Raw genomic sequence first — 15,989 nt, forward strand, 5'->3', positions numbered from 1 at the left:
GTATTTTTTATTTTGAACTGAACTTCAAAATTGAAATCAACTTTATGGTGTGAATGCTAATATCTTAATAGCCACTCTAACCTATAGTATTTTACAACTGCCTTAGTTATTAACCTCCTACAAACTGAGCAGTTGACTCAATATAATTTTTTTGCTTTACTTTTGTTAAAAATTTCAAAAATACTTACATGTAGAGGGAATAGTACAGTGAACTCTCACATATACTCATCACCGGACTATAACAATCATTAACTCATATGCACTCATATGATCCATAATCCCTCCCATTCCTGACCTCTCATTGTCATTATTTTATTTTGAAGTAAGTTTAATACTTTATGTCATTTTTGTATATATTTCAATATCAAATAGACTTTTTATATGACTAGAATCAAAAGATAACTTCTATACAACGATGATGATAAACAACTTTTTTCACTATATGTTTGGTAATAAATGGGCAGAGGGAACCAAAAGGGTTTGTTGCTGTAATTTTTGAAGAAGGTAACTTCTTTCGTAACTTTAAATACCCTTTTCTTTCTTGCCATCCTCTGTAATTGCTTAAACAAAATACGGTGAAGTTGTGCCATTAATTTTTTTAATGAAATGAAATATTATCAATTTGAGGAATCTGTATACGTCATTGGATAATTTCAGATAGTCATAAAATCTCAAATGTCTGTAAGTTGACTAGTTTTATTTAAATAGTAATCGTACAAATAGTATTTGTATCATGTTGATTAATTGAATTTAAATAAAAAATTAAAAAAAAATAGTATTTGTATTTACTAGGTTTGCTTTTCACTAAATCATTTGAAGATAGATTATTACATTCAAAGGTAGGACCTGCATATAAAGTAGTTAATGTCATGTTTATATATAATAAAGTATTCTCATTTTTGACCAGTTGCTTCATGTAGCCTAAATGCATATTATATAATTATTAAGCCATGCAACTGTGTTGTCTTTAAGCATTTTGTCATATCATCCAGATCTAGTACTTTGCTAAAAATAGTGTAAAACATTTGAACCTTTTAGAAAAGCCTAGACACTTGGAAGAAAATAGTTATTTTGTGTATAGTGTTTCTTTCATACGGTTTTTATGTTTAATTCTTTAGTTAATTGGAATAGCAGAATTCTTAATGTTTATAAACATACCTCCTAAAATATGTTTAAAGGATAGTCATTTTTTTTATTCTAAGAAAATGTCATTTGAAATGGTACTTTTATATTCTTAAATATGCAGGAGAAAGATAATTTTGAGGGGGAGCACGTCAGTTTTCTGGTATGTTCATAATATGTTCTGATATGTTTTTCATTTGGTGTTTATTGCATTTTATTCTTTAAATTTTATTTCATCTACATAATTATTACTTTACAGCTTAACAGAAAACCAAGCTTGTTTCAATCCATACTTAATCAGACATGTCTGTTTTTATGTTGTTGTTTTGCTTTTGGTTTTTTGACTAATGTTATTCTGTGAGTTGTCTAGAATAACAGGTGGAAAGCAATAATTGCAGCTGAAAATAGAATTTTTTTCTGGGTGATAGAAGATTGGAATCTTCATGGTATCCTTGGGAATAGAAAAGCTAATGATTCTGAGCAACTTGGGAAGAGTTCTTATGCAAAGCATATTTGTGGATTTTTTAAGAAGGCTGGTGAATTTCTTTATAAATCTTAAGAAAATTATGTCTGTTTTAGCAGAAATAATTTATTTCTCAAAAGCAAATTAAATTTAACTGTTATACTTAACTCTTTTCATCTGCTGCTGGAAACTGGATTCATTGGTTAACATATGGAAAGCTCATATAAAATTATAATTTAAGAAATAGCAAATCTTTCATTTGCTTCTAACATTTGTGAACATTGATATGGAATGTGTCAATTTTTCCTGTTAAGCTAACAAATTTACAATTCTTTTCTTTAAGGCAAATCCTCCTCCAGTACTGGTCAACACAGATAGCTTGGAAACGTCAACTTATGTAAGTTCAATTTTCTCCACACATTTAAATAATTCTGCTTTTCCTCTTCAGTTTTTGATACATATACAAAGATCACAGCTTCATTTTTTTTAATACATTGTACTTGTGATGTTCTTTCACTGATCTGTAATTGTTAAAGTATGTGAAGCAATACTGTCCCTTTTTGGTTGTGTTTTTCCCATACTTATGTAAAGCAGAAATGTTAAAATAGAAATTGATGGTTTATTTTTAAGTTAAAATGATTAATGTTCACTAAAGGCTTTCTCTGACCCGTGGTCACTTCACACTGTGTCATATATTCAGTCATTTTAGAAATCTAGTTGAATGACTAGATTTTTAGTACCCAGTTTTATATGTATATTCAAATATTAAAATAGTTATAACTTCATACTAAATGAGTAGTGCTTCTCTGTAAACTTCTGTGTTAAAAAGCCCTTAAAGATAAGCAGACAGAACAGCATAATCTAATCCAACATTTTTTACTCCAAAGAAAAATGTCTTTGGAGATATTTAAGTAGAAATAGTTTGCATGCTTTTTTTCCAATCAAATGGTGCATAGTTTTATAGACTGTAAAAGTCCTTTTTTCCCATTTTTTGAAATGTAGTTGATTACAGTTTGTACTTTAAAACATTGCCTAATTCAAGGTCATGAGGACCCTGAGGTTTTCTTCCAAGAGTTTTATTCTTTTAGCTCTTAGACTTGGATCTTTGATCTATTTTGAATTAATTTTGTATGTTGTGGGAGGTAAGGGTCCAACTTCATTCTTTTGTACGTGGGTACCAGTTGTCCTGTCCCATCACCATTTTTCAAAAAGACTATTCTTTCTACATTGAATGGTCTTGACATCCTTGTAGGAAATCAGTTAATTATAAATATATGGATTGGAGCACCTGGGTGCTCAGTCAGTTAAGCCTCCGACTCTTGATTTTGGCTCAGGTGATGATCTCAGGGTCGTTAAGATCAAGCCGTACATCTGCCCCAGTGCTGGGTGTGGAGCATACTTAAGATTCTCTCTCTGTACCTCCCCCCCACCCCCCAACCCCGCTTGTGTGCACTCACTCTCTCTCTCTCTAAAAAAATAAAAAATAAAAATACGGATTTATTCTGGATTCTTAATTCTCTACTAGTGAGTGATCTGTATGTGTATCCTAATGCCAGTACCACGTAGTATTGATTACTGTAACTTTGTAATATATGAAATCAGAAAGTATAAGTCCTGCAACTTTTTAAGTTTGTTTTGGCTATTCTGGGTTCTTTGTGTTTCTATATGAGTTTTAGAATTAGCTTGTCATTTTCTGCATGCAATAAAAGGGCAGCTAGGATTTTGATAGGAATTGATTTGAGTCTGTAGGTAAATGGGGGCGGTATTGCCATCTTATCAATATTATGTCTTCTAATCCATGAACACAGGATCATGTTCCATTTGTTTACATCTTTAATTGTTTTCAGTAATGTTTTAATTTTCAGGGTACAAGTCTTAGACTTCTTTCGCTTAACATTTATTCCTGAGTATTTTACTCTTTTAATGCTGTTGTAAATGGAATTGTTTTCTTAATTTTATTTACGGATTTTTTGATTGCTAGTGTATTAGAATATAATGGATTTTTAGGAATTCATTTAGAAATATAATAGATTTTGATCTTCTGTCCTGCAACCTTACTGAACTTATTTACTAATGTTTTTGTGTAGATTCCTTTAAATTTTCTATATAAGATCATGCCCTCTGCAAATTGAGATAGTTTTACTTCTTTTTATAATCAGGATCGATTGATCGATTGGTTGATTGATTGCCTAATTGCCCTGGCTAGAACCTCCATTACAATCCATTACAATGTTTAATAGAAGTGTCAAGAACAAATATCCTGGTCTTGTTCAGTCTTTTACCATTAAGTATTATGTATTATACTCAGTTTTTAGTATTAATTGATAGAATTTCATTGGCATTGGGGTTGATTCTGTCTCTGTGTGTTCCTGCTCTTTTTTTAAATAGTGAAAAATATTAAGGTAAGGCAAAGTTAAAAACAAAAATTCTGAGTTCTTACTGGTTTCAGTATTAAGTTGGAAATGAAGTAATTTGTTGAAATAATACTCATTTGTTTGTCTTTTTTTTTTTCCTTAAGACATCCTACAAATAGTGAAGGTTAGGAAAATTCATTCAATTTGACTTTGGTACTTTTCTTACATACTAAAAGCTTCTTCACTTTTTCCATGTATAATATAATTGATAACTCCCAGTATTTATAAATCAACCTAAATGTTGCTATTCATTATTAGTAAAATCTTATAAGTAAGTTCTTTAGAGGTTAATAGTTTTGTATTTAGTTATGTTAATTTTTCATTAGGAATAACATTTTCTTCTTCCCATTTTTATTTTTAGATTCTTACCTTGTGTTGGTATAGACTTTGAAGTTTTTAATTGCCTGAGATTATGCATGAATAGGAACTCTGAATCACATGACTATTGATAGATAAAATCCTGACTTTCAATATATTAATCTAGAGTTAGAAAGGAATTACTGAATTGAACCTAAACAGCAAGGAATTAATAAATTGGGCTTCTTTTTAAATCTTCCTTTGGAGAAGTCTTATACTGATTATGTAATAGGATTTGTCTGTCCTGTTCAGATATATTGGTATAGGCTGATGAGAAAATGAAAATATTTGGGCCTGTAAGGGACTGAGGACATCTGTGTTATAAATTTTCCTCTGCCTTTTTATAGCATGTATGTACCCATAATTAAAGCAAATTGTATTAAAAAGAAAAAATTTATACAACTTAAAAATTAATAAGTGCTATTCCAATATACTAGCAGCAACTAACTGTAAATAAATCCATTAACTCTATCGACAAAAATATGAAATACCCAGGGGCGCCTGGGTGGCTCAGTCATTAAGCGTCTGCCTTCAGCTCAGGGCGTGATCCCGGAGTCCTGGGATCGAGCCCCACATCACGCTCCTCCCCTGGGAGCCTGCTTCTTCCTCTCCTACTCCCCCTGCTTGTGTTCCCTCTCTCTCTGGCTGTCTCTCTCTGTCAAATAAATAAATAAAATCTTAAAAAAAAAAATGAAATACTAGCAATCAGTTTAACAGAAAATTATAGAGTTTGTAGTAAGAAAACTATAAAACTTCGCTGATGGCATAAAAGAATACCTAAGTAAGCAGAGAACAGATTTTATTGCTGAATAGGAAGATAATGTAGAGATCGTCATTTTCCCCAGATGAATCTGTAAATTTGGTATAGTACCAGTTATAGCCCCCAAAAAGAATAAGTGTGTTTGGGGGATAGGGAAGGAGGTGGGGAAGAGAGGGAGAGGGGATGACATAAGAAGAAAAAGGAAGAATTTTAGAATTTAGTTTCTCCGTTGTACTAGCCACATTTCAAGTGCTGAGTAACCATATGTGGGTAGTAGCTCCTGTATTGGACAAGGCAGATTATAGAACATTTTATCATCACAGAAACTTCTTTTGAACAGTACTGATGTGTAGAAAAGTAAAAACTCAGGAATAGTCAAGTAAAATTTAAAGTAAAAGTAATTGTGAGAGATTTACCTACCAAATAATAAAACATATTATAAAACATCATTAATTAAAGCAGCAGAGTTGTGGTCCCAAACTGGATGGATCAGTGGAGTATAACTTAGACATATGTTGTATAATTCTGATTTTCTTTCCTGGTCAGCTTTCTTTTAGATTATGCTCTTAGTTACAGCTTCGTAGGTTTTTTTCTCCGTGAATGTTAGGGTTTTTTTTTTTTTAATATTTAGAAATTTACCGCCTATTCTTAAATGTCTTTGTAATTTGTGCCTTTTACCCAGACTACTGCCATAACTTCTTCACCAGTTTACTATTCTCCAGTTGCTCTCCATCTATTCCATACTATCATAGCTCCTTTTCTGGAAAATCTATTAAACCTACTTGATGCTCAGAAACTTTCAAAGAATATTTCTCATTGCTTGGTACAGCATTCAAGACCTTTCATAGGGCCCAGTCAGCTTCTAGTTTCTGCTCCAGCTTTGATCCCCTACACAATCCCATTTTGTTGATAAGCTTAAATTCAACACCTAGAAAATATTAGCAGTGACAGTTCTCAGGAAATATTCTAGATCTATTCTCATATTTTTAAAGAAGAAAAGTTATTTTGTCAATGTATTCATATTGCCTAAAGATCAGTCTCCTCAGGTTTTATTCCCATGTTACCTCTAACCCTGTCCTGCTAATTGAGAGTAATAAACCTTACATAATGATGTAAATAATATATTAGGCAAGAATTTCATTCCTATTGGAAGCCACATTTTATAAAGATATAAAAAGAAAACTAAGCAAACCAACCATTTTGTAGTTTTGCTGGAAAACATACTGCTGTTGAAAATATTACACCACCATTGGTTTTTTTTCACTTTTAGTGTTGATGAATTGATACCTACAGGGTAATTTGTAGTTTTGGTAATGTACTCTTGGCATTTTGAAGCCCACTTTGACAGTGTTTAAAGTTGTTATCACATCGTCTCTGTATATGAAATTATCAGACAGTTTTATGTTATTGAAGGTTTAGGACTAAAGTCATTCAGAGTCCCTATGGTCTTCTCACTTTTTACCTTTTTACGATCACTCTATGCTACCTGGAATCCTCACTAGATCTCAATGACTGAGCATTAAATTAAACACCAAACACATGTACCATATATTTATCTTTTGAGAAAGATTAATGGTGAAAATCTCAAATTTCTTAAAACAGAAATCATAAGGTCACAGTACAGAAATTTTACTTAACACCGAAAGGGCCATATAAGCACACATGTTGAAATGTTTTCCAGAATAAAATTTCAGAGTATTTAGAAATAAACAAATGAACAAAAATAGAGCCCAGTGTAGCAGTTTTGAGATTTGGCCAAAGCCATGTGCCAAGGAAAATTTATTAACTTTAATGATGTTTTTAAAAATAGAAGAATAATCAGCATAAATGAATTGGGCGTTCAGCTCAAGCAGCTTTAAAAAAAAGTCTAAAGAAAGAATAAAGAATTGATAAAAATAAAAGAAAGTGATAGCATAGAATGTGATAGCTTAATCAGTATTAAAACTACTTTGATAAGGACTGAGACTTTTAGCAAGTCTGAGCGAGGAAATATAAAGATGATACAGATAACCTTTAGAATAAGGAAAGTGTGGGGCGCCTGGGTGGCTCAGTCGTTAAGCGTCTGCCTTCGGCTCAGGGTGTGATCCCGGCGTTCTGGGATCGAGCCCCACATCAGGCTCCTCCACTGGTAGCCTGCTTCTTCCTCTCCCACTCCCCCTGACTGTGTTCCCTCTCTCGATGGCTGTCTCTCTCTCTGTCAAATAAATAAATAAAATCTTTAAAAAAAAAAAAAAAGAATAAGGAAAGTGGTATAGCTGCAGATAAGGGTTTTATTTTTACTCACAAAAAAAGGACTTCTAGTCAAGTTGGTAGAATATGTATATGGATAAACCTCCTGCATTCTAGACGCATAGAAATCTGTTAGAAGGTGGGGGAGGGACAATAAAATATCCCCTAAACTGAGCAGACACTTTGAGACGAGAAAATGAAGCAGACTGCTCCATACAGTTTACACAGTTCTATGCAGGGTGACTTACTGACCAGCAGAGAAGGGTGAGTTTGGGTGGTTGACAGTCCATGGCAGCTGCTTGGCTATTCTCCATAAAGTCTGGATTTTATAGAGCGAGGGGACTTACAGAATGGCATTGTAGTGAGATCAAAGGGTTCACATGCACCTGATTGACTACTAATCTTTAACTGGATCTTGTGGTGCCATTTGTACATCTGGGAGGGGAAAGACTATATTATCTCTTAATAGATTTGTGGGAGGCCAAAGGAAGCCTCCCCACACATCCAGGCCTTGGTGGGCATTTCTAAGGTATGTATATTAATCTCCAAAGGGCGTGGAACTTGTGGTGCCCAGAAGTCATCAGGCAAACATATGAACAAGATGGAGGGCCAAAGATGGAGTCGGTATTGTCAGCACTCCTACAAAATGAAAGATGAAAAAGTATATGTGTATATATAAGAAGAAAAGCTCTTTAGGTGAGAAAGAGAGTTAAGAAAGTAACAATTGGGTTTGAATCCATTAGAGCCATGAGAACCCAAAAAGGTAGAAGAGATGGGTTTCAAAAGCCCCCAAGAAAAAACTCCTAGGCCCTAAGCTGGAGCTGAATTAGGGGTGCTTTCTTAGAGTATGGTGAAGAAAGCAAAGTAGCTTACATAGATGACATTATTCCGTTGTTTCATTATTCTGTTGCTGTATAACAAACCACCCTGGAGCTTTAGTGGCTTAAAAAACAGTTCATTATTTCTTGCGATTTTTCGGGTTAACTGGAAGGTTCTTTTGCTTCATATTGGCTGGAGCACTGGAAGAGGCTGGAAGATCCAAAATAGTCTCATTCATGTGACTGGCAGTTGATTGTTGCTAGTTAGGAGTGCAGCTGGGGCTTTTGGCTGAGGACCTTAATTCTCCTTCATTTGAATCTTCCCATGGGCTATTTGATCTTCCTCACATTACAGCTCCTAAATTATTTTATTTTATTTTATTTTATTTTATTTTATTTGTTTATTTGAGAGAGAGTGAGAGAGAGCACAATCAGGGGGAACTGCAGAGGGAGAGAGAGAAGCAGGCTCCCCACTGTGCAGAGAGCTGGACGTGGGGCTCGATCCCAGGACCCTGGGATCATGATGGGATCATGACCTGAGCCAAAGGCAGACGCTTAACTGACTGAACCATCCAGGTGCCCCTATACCTCCTGAGTTCTAAGAAAGTACCTTCTAAGACAAAGGCAAATATTACAAGGTATCACATGACCTTCAGAAACCACACACCATCATTTGTGCCACATTCTTTTTAACAAAGCTCATCTAGGACTTTCCTAGATCCAAGGGAAGGAGAAATAGGTGACATCTCTTGATGGTAGAATGGTTTAATCATATTGCAAAAGAACATATAGGATGGAAGATGGAGGCATCTAGAGAAATGCAGTTTGTCACAATCCCTGTTTGACTTGATCGAGTATTTTGCATGGCCTCATTTCATCAGAAATGTTAAAGCAATGGCATGAACCTGAATTAATCTGATCCCAAGGATCATTCACCTTTCACCAATGGCCCTCTCTGTGGAAATTACTGCTTTCAGGAGGGAGTAGGGAATAAATCGGAAAGAATAAGATTAAGTGCTTGGTCTGTAAGATGTGAGCAAGAACTTGAATGGGGAATCAAATTTGGACATGAAATAATATAAGTGAAATTTGTGACAGGAAGCACTAAAGTAACAGATGCAGAGGTGGGAACTTGCAAGATACGTAAAGGAAAAAGCAAGTCATTCAGAGTTGATGGTATGTAACACTCATGAAGAAGTGAGTTATGTATCTTAGGAATGAAGCTAAGTGATAGATTGGGGTCAGTTCGTACAGAGCCTTTATGAGAGTTTCTGAAAGGTTTGAAGCAAGTACATTATTAGATATAGGCTCCAGAAAGATCCATTGGTGTAAAACACATTAGAGTTATTTGGGCAGCACAGAGTACTAGTCCAAGAGTTGGATAGATTACATTGGCAGTAGTCCAGAGGAGATTAACAAAGGTTTGAATCAAGGTAATAGAGATGAGAATGAAGAGGTGATGGTTTTCAGAAAAATTGAAGTATTCAAATCAATAAGAATTGGCACCTGATTAGATGTGTGGATCAAGACAGTGAAAAGAGTTGAAGTTCCATAATATTAAAAGCTGCACGGGGGCACCTGGGTGGGCTCATTCAGTTAAGCATCTGCCTTCAGCTCAGGTTATGATCCCAGGGTCCCGAGATTGAGTCTGTTGTCGTTGTCGTCCTCCTCCTCCTCCTTGGGCTTCCCTGGTCAGTTTGGGGGGTGGGGAGCTGCTTCTCCCTCTCCTTCTGACCCTCCCCACTGCTCATGTGTGCACGCTCTCTCCCCCTCTCTCAAATGAATAAACAAAAAAAAATTTTTTTCTTTAATAAAAAAAGCTGTATGTACCTTTTCTATATTTGAGAGTCATAATATCATGAATGTCAACTCATTAATCACATTTGTACTGTTCTATTCTTTGAAAATTTTACCTAAAATTATTAAAATGAAACCAAATTATTTTATTACTATCACATTTAACAGGTTTGCATTAATAAATCATACAAAAATTATGTTTTGACATTTCAAATTTTATACTTTAAATTTCTATGCTACTTCTTTTTTCCCCCATTAGGTTAACGGCACTGATGCAGATTATGAATATGAAGAAATCACACTTGAAAGGGTAAAAACTTAATTATCTTAAGTTTTTATGCATAAATCTGTTGCTTAAAGAATTCTTTAAATATACTGCTCTTTCATATAGAATTCAAGGGAAAAGATCTTTCAAAAACAGAACCATGTAATATTAGTTTCTTTTATAAGTATACGTATTATAAAACTACCCATGCTATTTTTAGAACATGTTGCTTTTCTTTAATAACTTTTTTTTGAAAAAGAAACTTTAAAGTAGTTTTAGATTTACAGAAAAGTTACACCAAAAGTTTACATTTATCCTGGCCTCAGTTAACATCTTACATTACTAGACTACATTTGTTTCAACTAAAGAACCAATACTGGCATATTATTATTAACTAAAGTCTATACTTTATTGGATTTCCTTAGTTCTTATGTTTTTCTCTTTCAGAATCCCTTCCAGAATACCACACTACACTTAGTTACCGTGTCTCCTTACGCTCCTCTAGTCTAACAGTTTCTCAGATTTTTGTTTTTAAGTTTTATTTTTATTTTTCATATAAAGCATTATTAAAGTATTTCATATGCTAGTAATATGCTTATTGTTAACAGTTTTCTTTTTTAGCAAAATGGTAACTATAGTTCTAGTAGACAAGATCCTACTGAGAATTTATGGGAAAATTTCTGACTGGGAATCCCCAGTCAGAAAATAGTTTAAGTGTACGATTTAGATGTGTAAATTTCTTTGTAATATTTACCCCTTAAGAATATCTACATTCAAATGATGATGTATTTCAGTAATGCCACCTCCTCTGACAAGCATTTTTGAGAAATAAAGTGTTTCACAGAAGTAAATTTCCTAAGTAACTGTCTAAGACTGAAATCCTAGATAATTAGATTTGTCTATATGTGAAGCCAGAGTGGTCTCTAAGTGCAAATAGACCTGACAGGGTCTTTTACATGTATACCAGATCTTTACTGCCCACTACCTGAATTTGGGTTACTAAGATGGATGAATAACTCTCAGGTAAGCACAATATTAATGTAGCACACATATTTTAATGTGGTATTTTTTATTTAGGTTTTTTCCAGCAATATTGAGATATAATTGACATGTAATTCTAACTTTATCTTATTCATTTTGCATTCTTTCCCAGTGCCTTTTAAAGTTATTTAGTTAGGACTGGACATTGTTTTCTCACTTACTAAAAATCTTGAGTTCCAGGAATTGGAGAGATGTTGTTAAAGGATACAAACTTGCAACTAGAAGATGAATTAATTTCTGGAGATTTAATGCACAGCATAGTGATTATAGTCAACAAGACTATATTATTTACTTAAAAATTGCTAAGAGACTAGATCTTAAATGGTCTCACCACAGAAAGAAATGACAGTTATGTAACATGATAGAGATGTTAGCTAAAGCAGGATTATAATCATATTGCAATATATAAATATGTCAGATCAACACATTGTACACCTTAAATTTATACAATGTTATATGTAAATTATATCTCAATTTTTTAAAAAGCAAAGAAAAAGAATTTGAGTACCTTAGTGACTTGGTAACATCACACAACCATTGATACTATTAATCATATTCTAGTAACTCTTATTAATAAAAAAATTATTAAAATAGAATTTTAGGACCCATCATAGTAGATGGCATATTTAAGCTATTTAATATTAAGTTATCAGTTCAGATGTATCTGTTTGAGTTGCCTGAAGGCCACAGTTAGAACATTTTTGCAAAAATAAACAAATTTTTAATACCATTGCTTAGAACAATTGTCCAAGGATGATGACTTAACAGATATAATTTGGTCATTTTAAAGTCAGCTGGTGGCAAGATTAGTAAAAGAAAAGCACCATCCCCTACCCCGTTTTTAAAAAGGTGAAATAATGTTACTTTTACCTACTCAGAAATAATTGCAACAGGAAGATCACTTCACTTTTTTCTCTTACGAGACATTTGCCTTACCAAACATGAGTGAGATACATTCTAAAAGAAAGAGACCTAACAGTGACACCTCTGCAGAGGGGTGACTGATCCAAGGGCAAATTGCACATACTTTAAAAGAAAGAACCATAATAGACTATACTTCAAAAGTACTTAGTACCTACTCAGAAGGAATGCCTTTGAATTCTTCATAGAGAAGAAAGAGCTTTCCTTATATTTCTTAATTCAGAATCTTCATATCCCCTACATATACACCTTTATGTATATGTTCCCTGTGATAGTACAGTTTCTAGGTTCTAAAATGACAGGAACCTATCAATAAAGGTAATTCTTACTCAGGCTCAATTTTTTTTTTTTTTTCCTTTATCCCCAGGGAAATTCAGGGCTTGGTTTCAGCATTGCAGGAGGTACAGACAACCCACACATTGGAGATGACTCAAGTATTTTCATTACCAAAATTATTGCAGGGGGAGCAGCTGCCCAAGATGGAAGATTACGGTACATTTTGCATTTTATGTTATGATGCTGAATACACTTTGTGTATTTTTCTTTAGGCAGATTGAACAAGGCATCAATACAAATAAACACTATCATAATAACCAACATAAGGCAGATGCTTAAATAACAAATGAATGAAATAATTGTGCTCTAAGCATTGTTTCCTCTTTTCATTTAGGAATTTAGTTTTATCTCAGATATTATAACATGTTGAATAATAAATTTGATCGATGGTTTTAAATGTGAGCAAATTTGGGGTGCCTCGGTGGCTTAGTTGTTAAGCATCTGCCTTCGGCTCAGGTCATGATCCCAGCGTCCTGGGATGGAGGCCCGCGTCAGGCTCCCTGCTCAGCAGGAAGCCTGCTTCTCCCTCTCCAGCTCCCCCTGCTTGTGTTCCCTCTCTTGCTGTTTCTCTCTGTCAAATAGATAAATCAAATATTTTTTTAAAAAATGTGAGCAAATTTATAGAAATCATAGAATTCCCTTTGTATTTTTAAATATATTCACAAAATGTTTTCCATTTATTTCCTGGGTAGGAAACATATATATAAACTTAGGTTACAAGAGATGGTATATATCTGAGTTTATATCCCATACCACCAAAAGTAAAAAGTAAAGTTTATGCAAACTCTTGTTTAAATTCAGTGTTGCATTGTAGAAGATATCTTTAGCATACTTTGTTGTTTCCTTGGGCCATAGATTATGGCACTTTTCCTGTTCCCTTCTTTGTTGGTTTTTAATTATTTATTTATATATATATATATACTTATATACATATAAATATACATATATAGTAACAGTCATAAGTTTTAGAACTAAGGATTTTTATATGGTCTGTTAAAAATAACATCTGGGGGCGCCTGGGTGGCTGTCGTTGAGCATCTGCCTTCGGCTCAGGGCGTGATCCCAGCATTCTGGGATCGAGCCCCGCATCAGGCTCCCTGCTCAGCGGGAAGCCTGCTTCTCCCTCTCCCGCTCCCCCTGCTTGTGTTCCCTCTCTCGCTGCCTCTCTCTCTGTCAAATAACTAACTAAAATCTTTAAAAATAATAATAATAACATCTGATTTTAAGGCTGTTGTTACCTTCTGCAGCTCTTCAGTTTCTAAACTTCTCACTGGATATGATAGGTGATAGATTAATTAAATCAGTTGGGTAAAAATTAATAATTTGACCATTCATGTAAATGCATACATTTACTTCCCGATTCTGTTACTGACTTTTTATTTGTGCTTATGTGAAAATTAATGTGTCCCATTTATTTCACTGAAGAACATACCTTTAATACTTACTCTAATATATCACTGTCTTTGCATACAGAGTTTTTTTCCTCTTAAAGCTAATTACAGAGAAGCTTATCAAGATGAATTTTAGTATTTTAATCATCTTTTGTTCTCCTTTCCTGCCCAATTTCAGATGATTTTCCCCCCCAATGGAATGCTGTGCAATTTAAGCTGAGGCCAGAGCTGTGGGGGAAAATTAGAACTAGAACAAATCAAACTTTAAAAAAAATATATTATTGTGTCAAATTAAATTATTTACATGAGAAACCTTTTAATTAAATGATATAATCTTTAGCTTCATATAAATTCGAAGAAATAACTTTATTTTTTTAAATGTATCTAGTTTGAAAAAGCAAGTCAAAAAATTATTTTTGGATATATCAGTAATTATCCTAGTTTTGCCACCGCTGTCTCTGTAACCTTAAACTATAATTATTTAGTCTGAACCTCCATTTTCTTTGAGTCACAGCTCCGTCCGTCAGTCATTATTTGAACTCTTTTTGCCTCAATTTCTCCATTTGTGAATATAAATATATAACCACCTTACAGGTTGTTGTAAGGGTTAAAACACTAAAAGAAGTACCTGGCATGTGGTTATTGCTAAATAAATACTAAAATGCTGAATAAATAAAACAGTGTCTTAATGCTTACACATAATAAGCATACAAGAAACATGCAAATTGTAGCTGTCTTTATTATTTAATATTTTTATGTGATAATCTGTTATTTGCACTGTTTCTTTTGCTGTCCCTTGGAAAATATTTGTATTTATTTATATGAGTATTTGATGTGGTAGAATTTAACATGAAGTTTCTTCATGTATATTTTCTTTAGTAAATAATTCTCTTTACCTTAAAAATGAAAATGACAAATTGTCAAAGTGAAAATTTGCCATTTTGATATTTAACTTTTATTTTTAATATTTTGGGTTTTTTCTCAGGGTCAATGACTGTATATTGCGAGTAAATGAAGTAGATGTTCGTGATGTGACACATAGCAAAGCAGTTGAAGCATTGAAAGAAGCAGGGTCTATCGTACGCTTGTACGTAAAAAGACGGAAACCGGTATCAGAAAAAATAATGGAAATAAAGCTCATTAAAGGTCCTAAAGGTATGGGGTTTCCTGGGTAGCTCAGTTGGTTAAGTCTGCCTTGGGCTCAGGTCATGACCCTGAGTCCTAGGATTGAGCCCCACATCGGGGTCCCTGTCAGCAGAGAGTCTACTTCTCCTGTGCCCTTCACCCCACTCATGTGCTCTCTGTCTGTCAAATAAATAAATAAAAGCTTAAAAAAGGTCCTAAAGATATGAAATAATCAAACTAAGACAAATTATTAAGTAAGAAATTACTGAGATAAATGTAGCTATCAACTTGTTTATTACACACATTCTAAGATTAACCGTACTGGTAACCTACAGAACGTGTGTGAATTTTTAGAATTTCTCTATTATAATTTCTGCTGATTTTTGTAAGTAGTTTCTGCTTAAGCACTTCTAAGTCATGTCTAGTGTTGCTATTAACTTGTAATCATCGATCTACAAAGTACATTTAAATGCAGATACACAGGCTAAGTTAAAAAAGGAAAATATTTATGAGTGTGTCATTAGTAGTTACATCTGCAATGAGGACAGTTAATATTTGATTTCTGAATTTTGAAAACATTGATGGGATTGAGGATAAATGGAAATATTGATTCTAATTTGTAGCTTCATGGAAGAAGTAGTAGTCCAACAAATGAAAAAAGGAGTAGAGAGCTACAAATTTGTCTAGTTTTGAAACTATGGGATTTATGAATTACAGAAATTCTTTATTTAAAAAATTCATAGAAGGGCGTGTGGGTGGTACAGTCAGTTAAGCATCCAGCTCTTGGTTTCAGCTCAGGTCCTGATCTCAGGATTGTGAGATATCCTGCCCATGCTGGGCTCTGGGCTCAGGGCAGAGTCTACTTAAAACTCTCTCTCACTCTCCCTCTGCCCCTCTCCACCTCTACCTCCCCGTCCTCCTACAATCGAGCTTTCTCTGTCTAAAATAAA

General features: G+C 33.8%; 1 protein-coding gene across 12 annotated transcripts in view; it reads left to right on the forward strand.

The window, feature by feature from the left end:
* Positions 1-15,989, forward strand: part of DLG1 (discs large MAGUK scaffold protein 1) — a 257,844-nt gene that overhangs the window by 145,212 nt on the left and 96,643 nt on the right. For all 12 annotated transcript variants that reach the window (XM_026496015.4, XM_057306847.1, XM_048214738.2 and 9 more), the window contains 4 exons: positions 1,929-1,982; positions 10,220-10,270; positions 12,555-12,679; positions 14,900-15,069. In XM_026496015.4, the coding sequence (XP_026351800.2) occupies positions 1,929-1,982; positions 10,220-10,270; positions 12,555-12,679; positions 14,900-15,069 (400 nt within the window). The remainder of the gene's footprint in view (positions 1-1,928; positions 1,983-10,219; positions 10,271-12,554; positions 12,680-14,899; positions 15,070-15,989) is intronic.

Source organism: Ursus arctos, unplaced genomic scaffold (genome assembly GCF_023065955.2).
Source record: "Ursus arctos isolate Adak ecotype North America unplaced genomic scaffold, UrsArc2.0 scaffold_4, whole genome shotgun sequence".
NCBI classification, from domain to species: Eukaryota; Metazoa; Chordata; class Mammalia; order Carnivora; family Ursidae; genus Ursus; species Ursus arctos.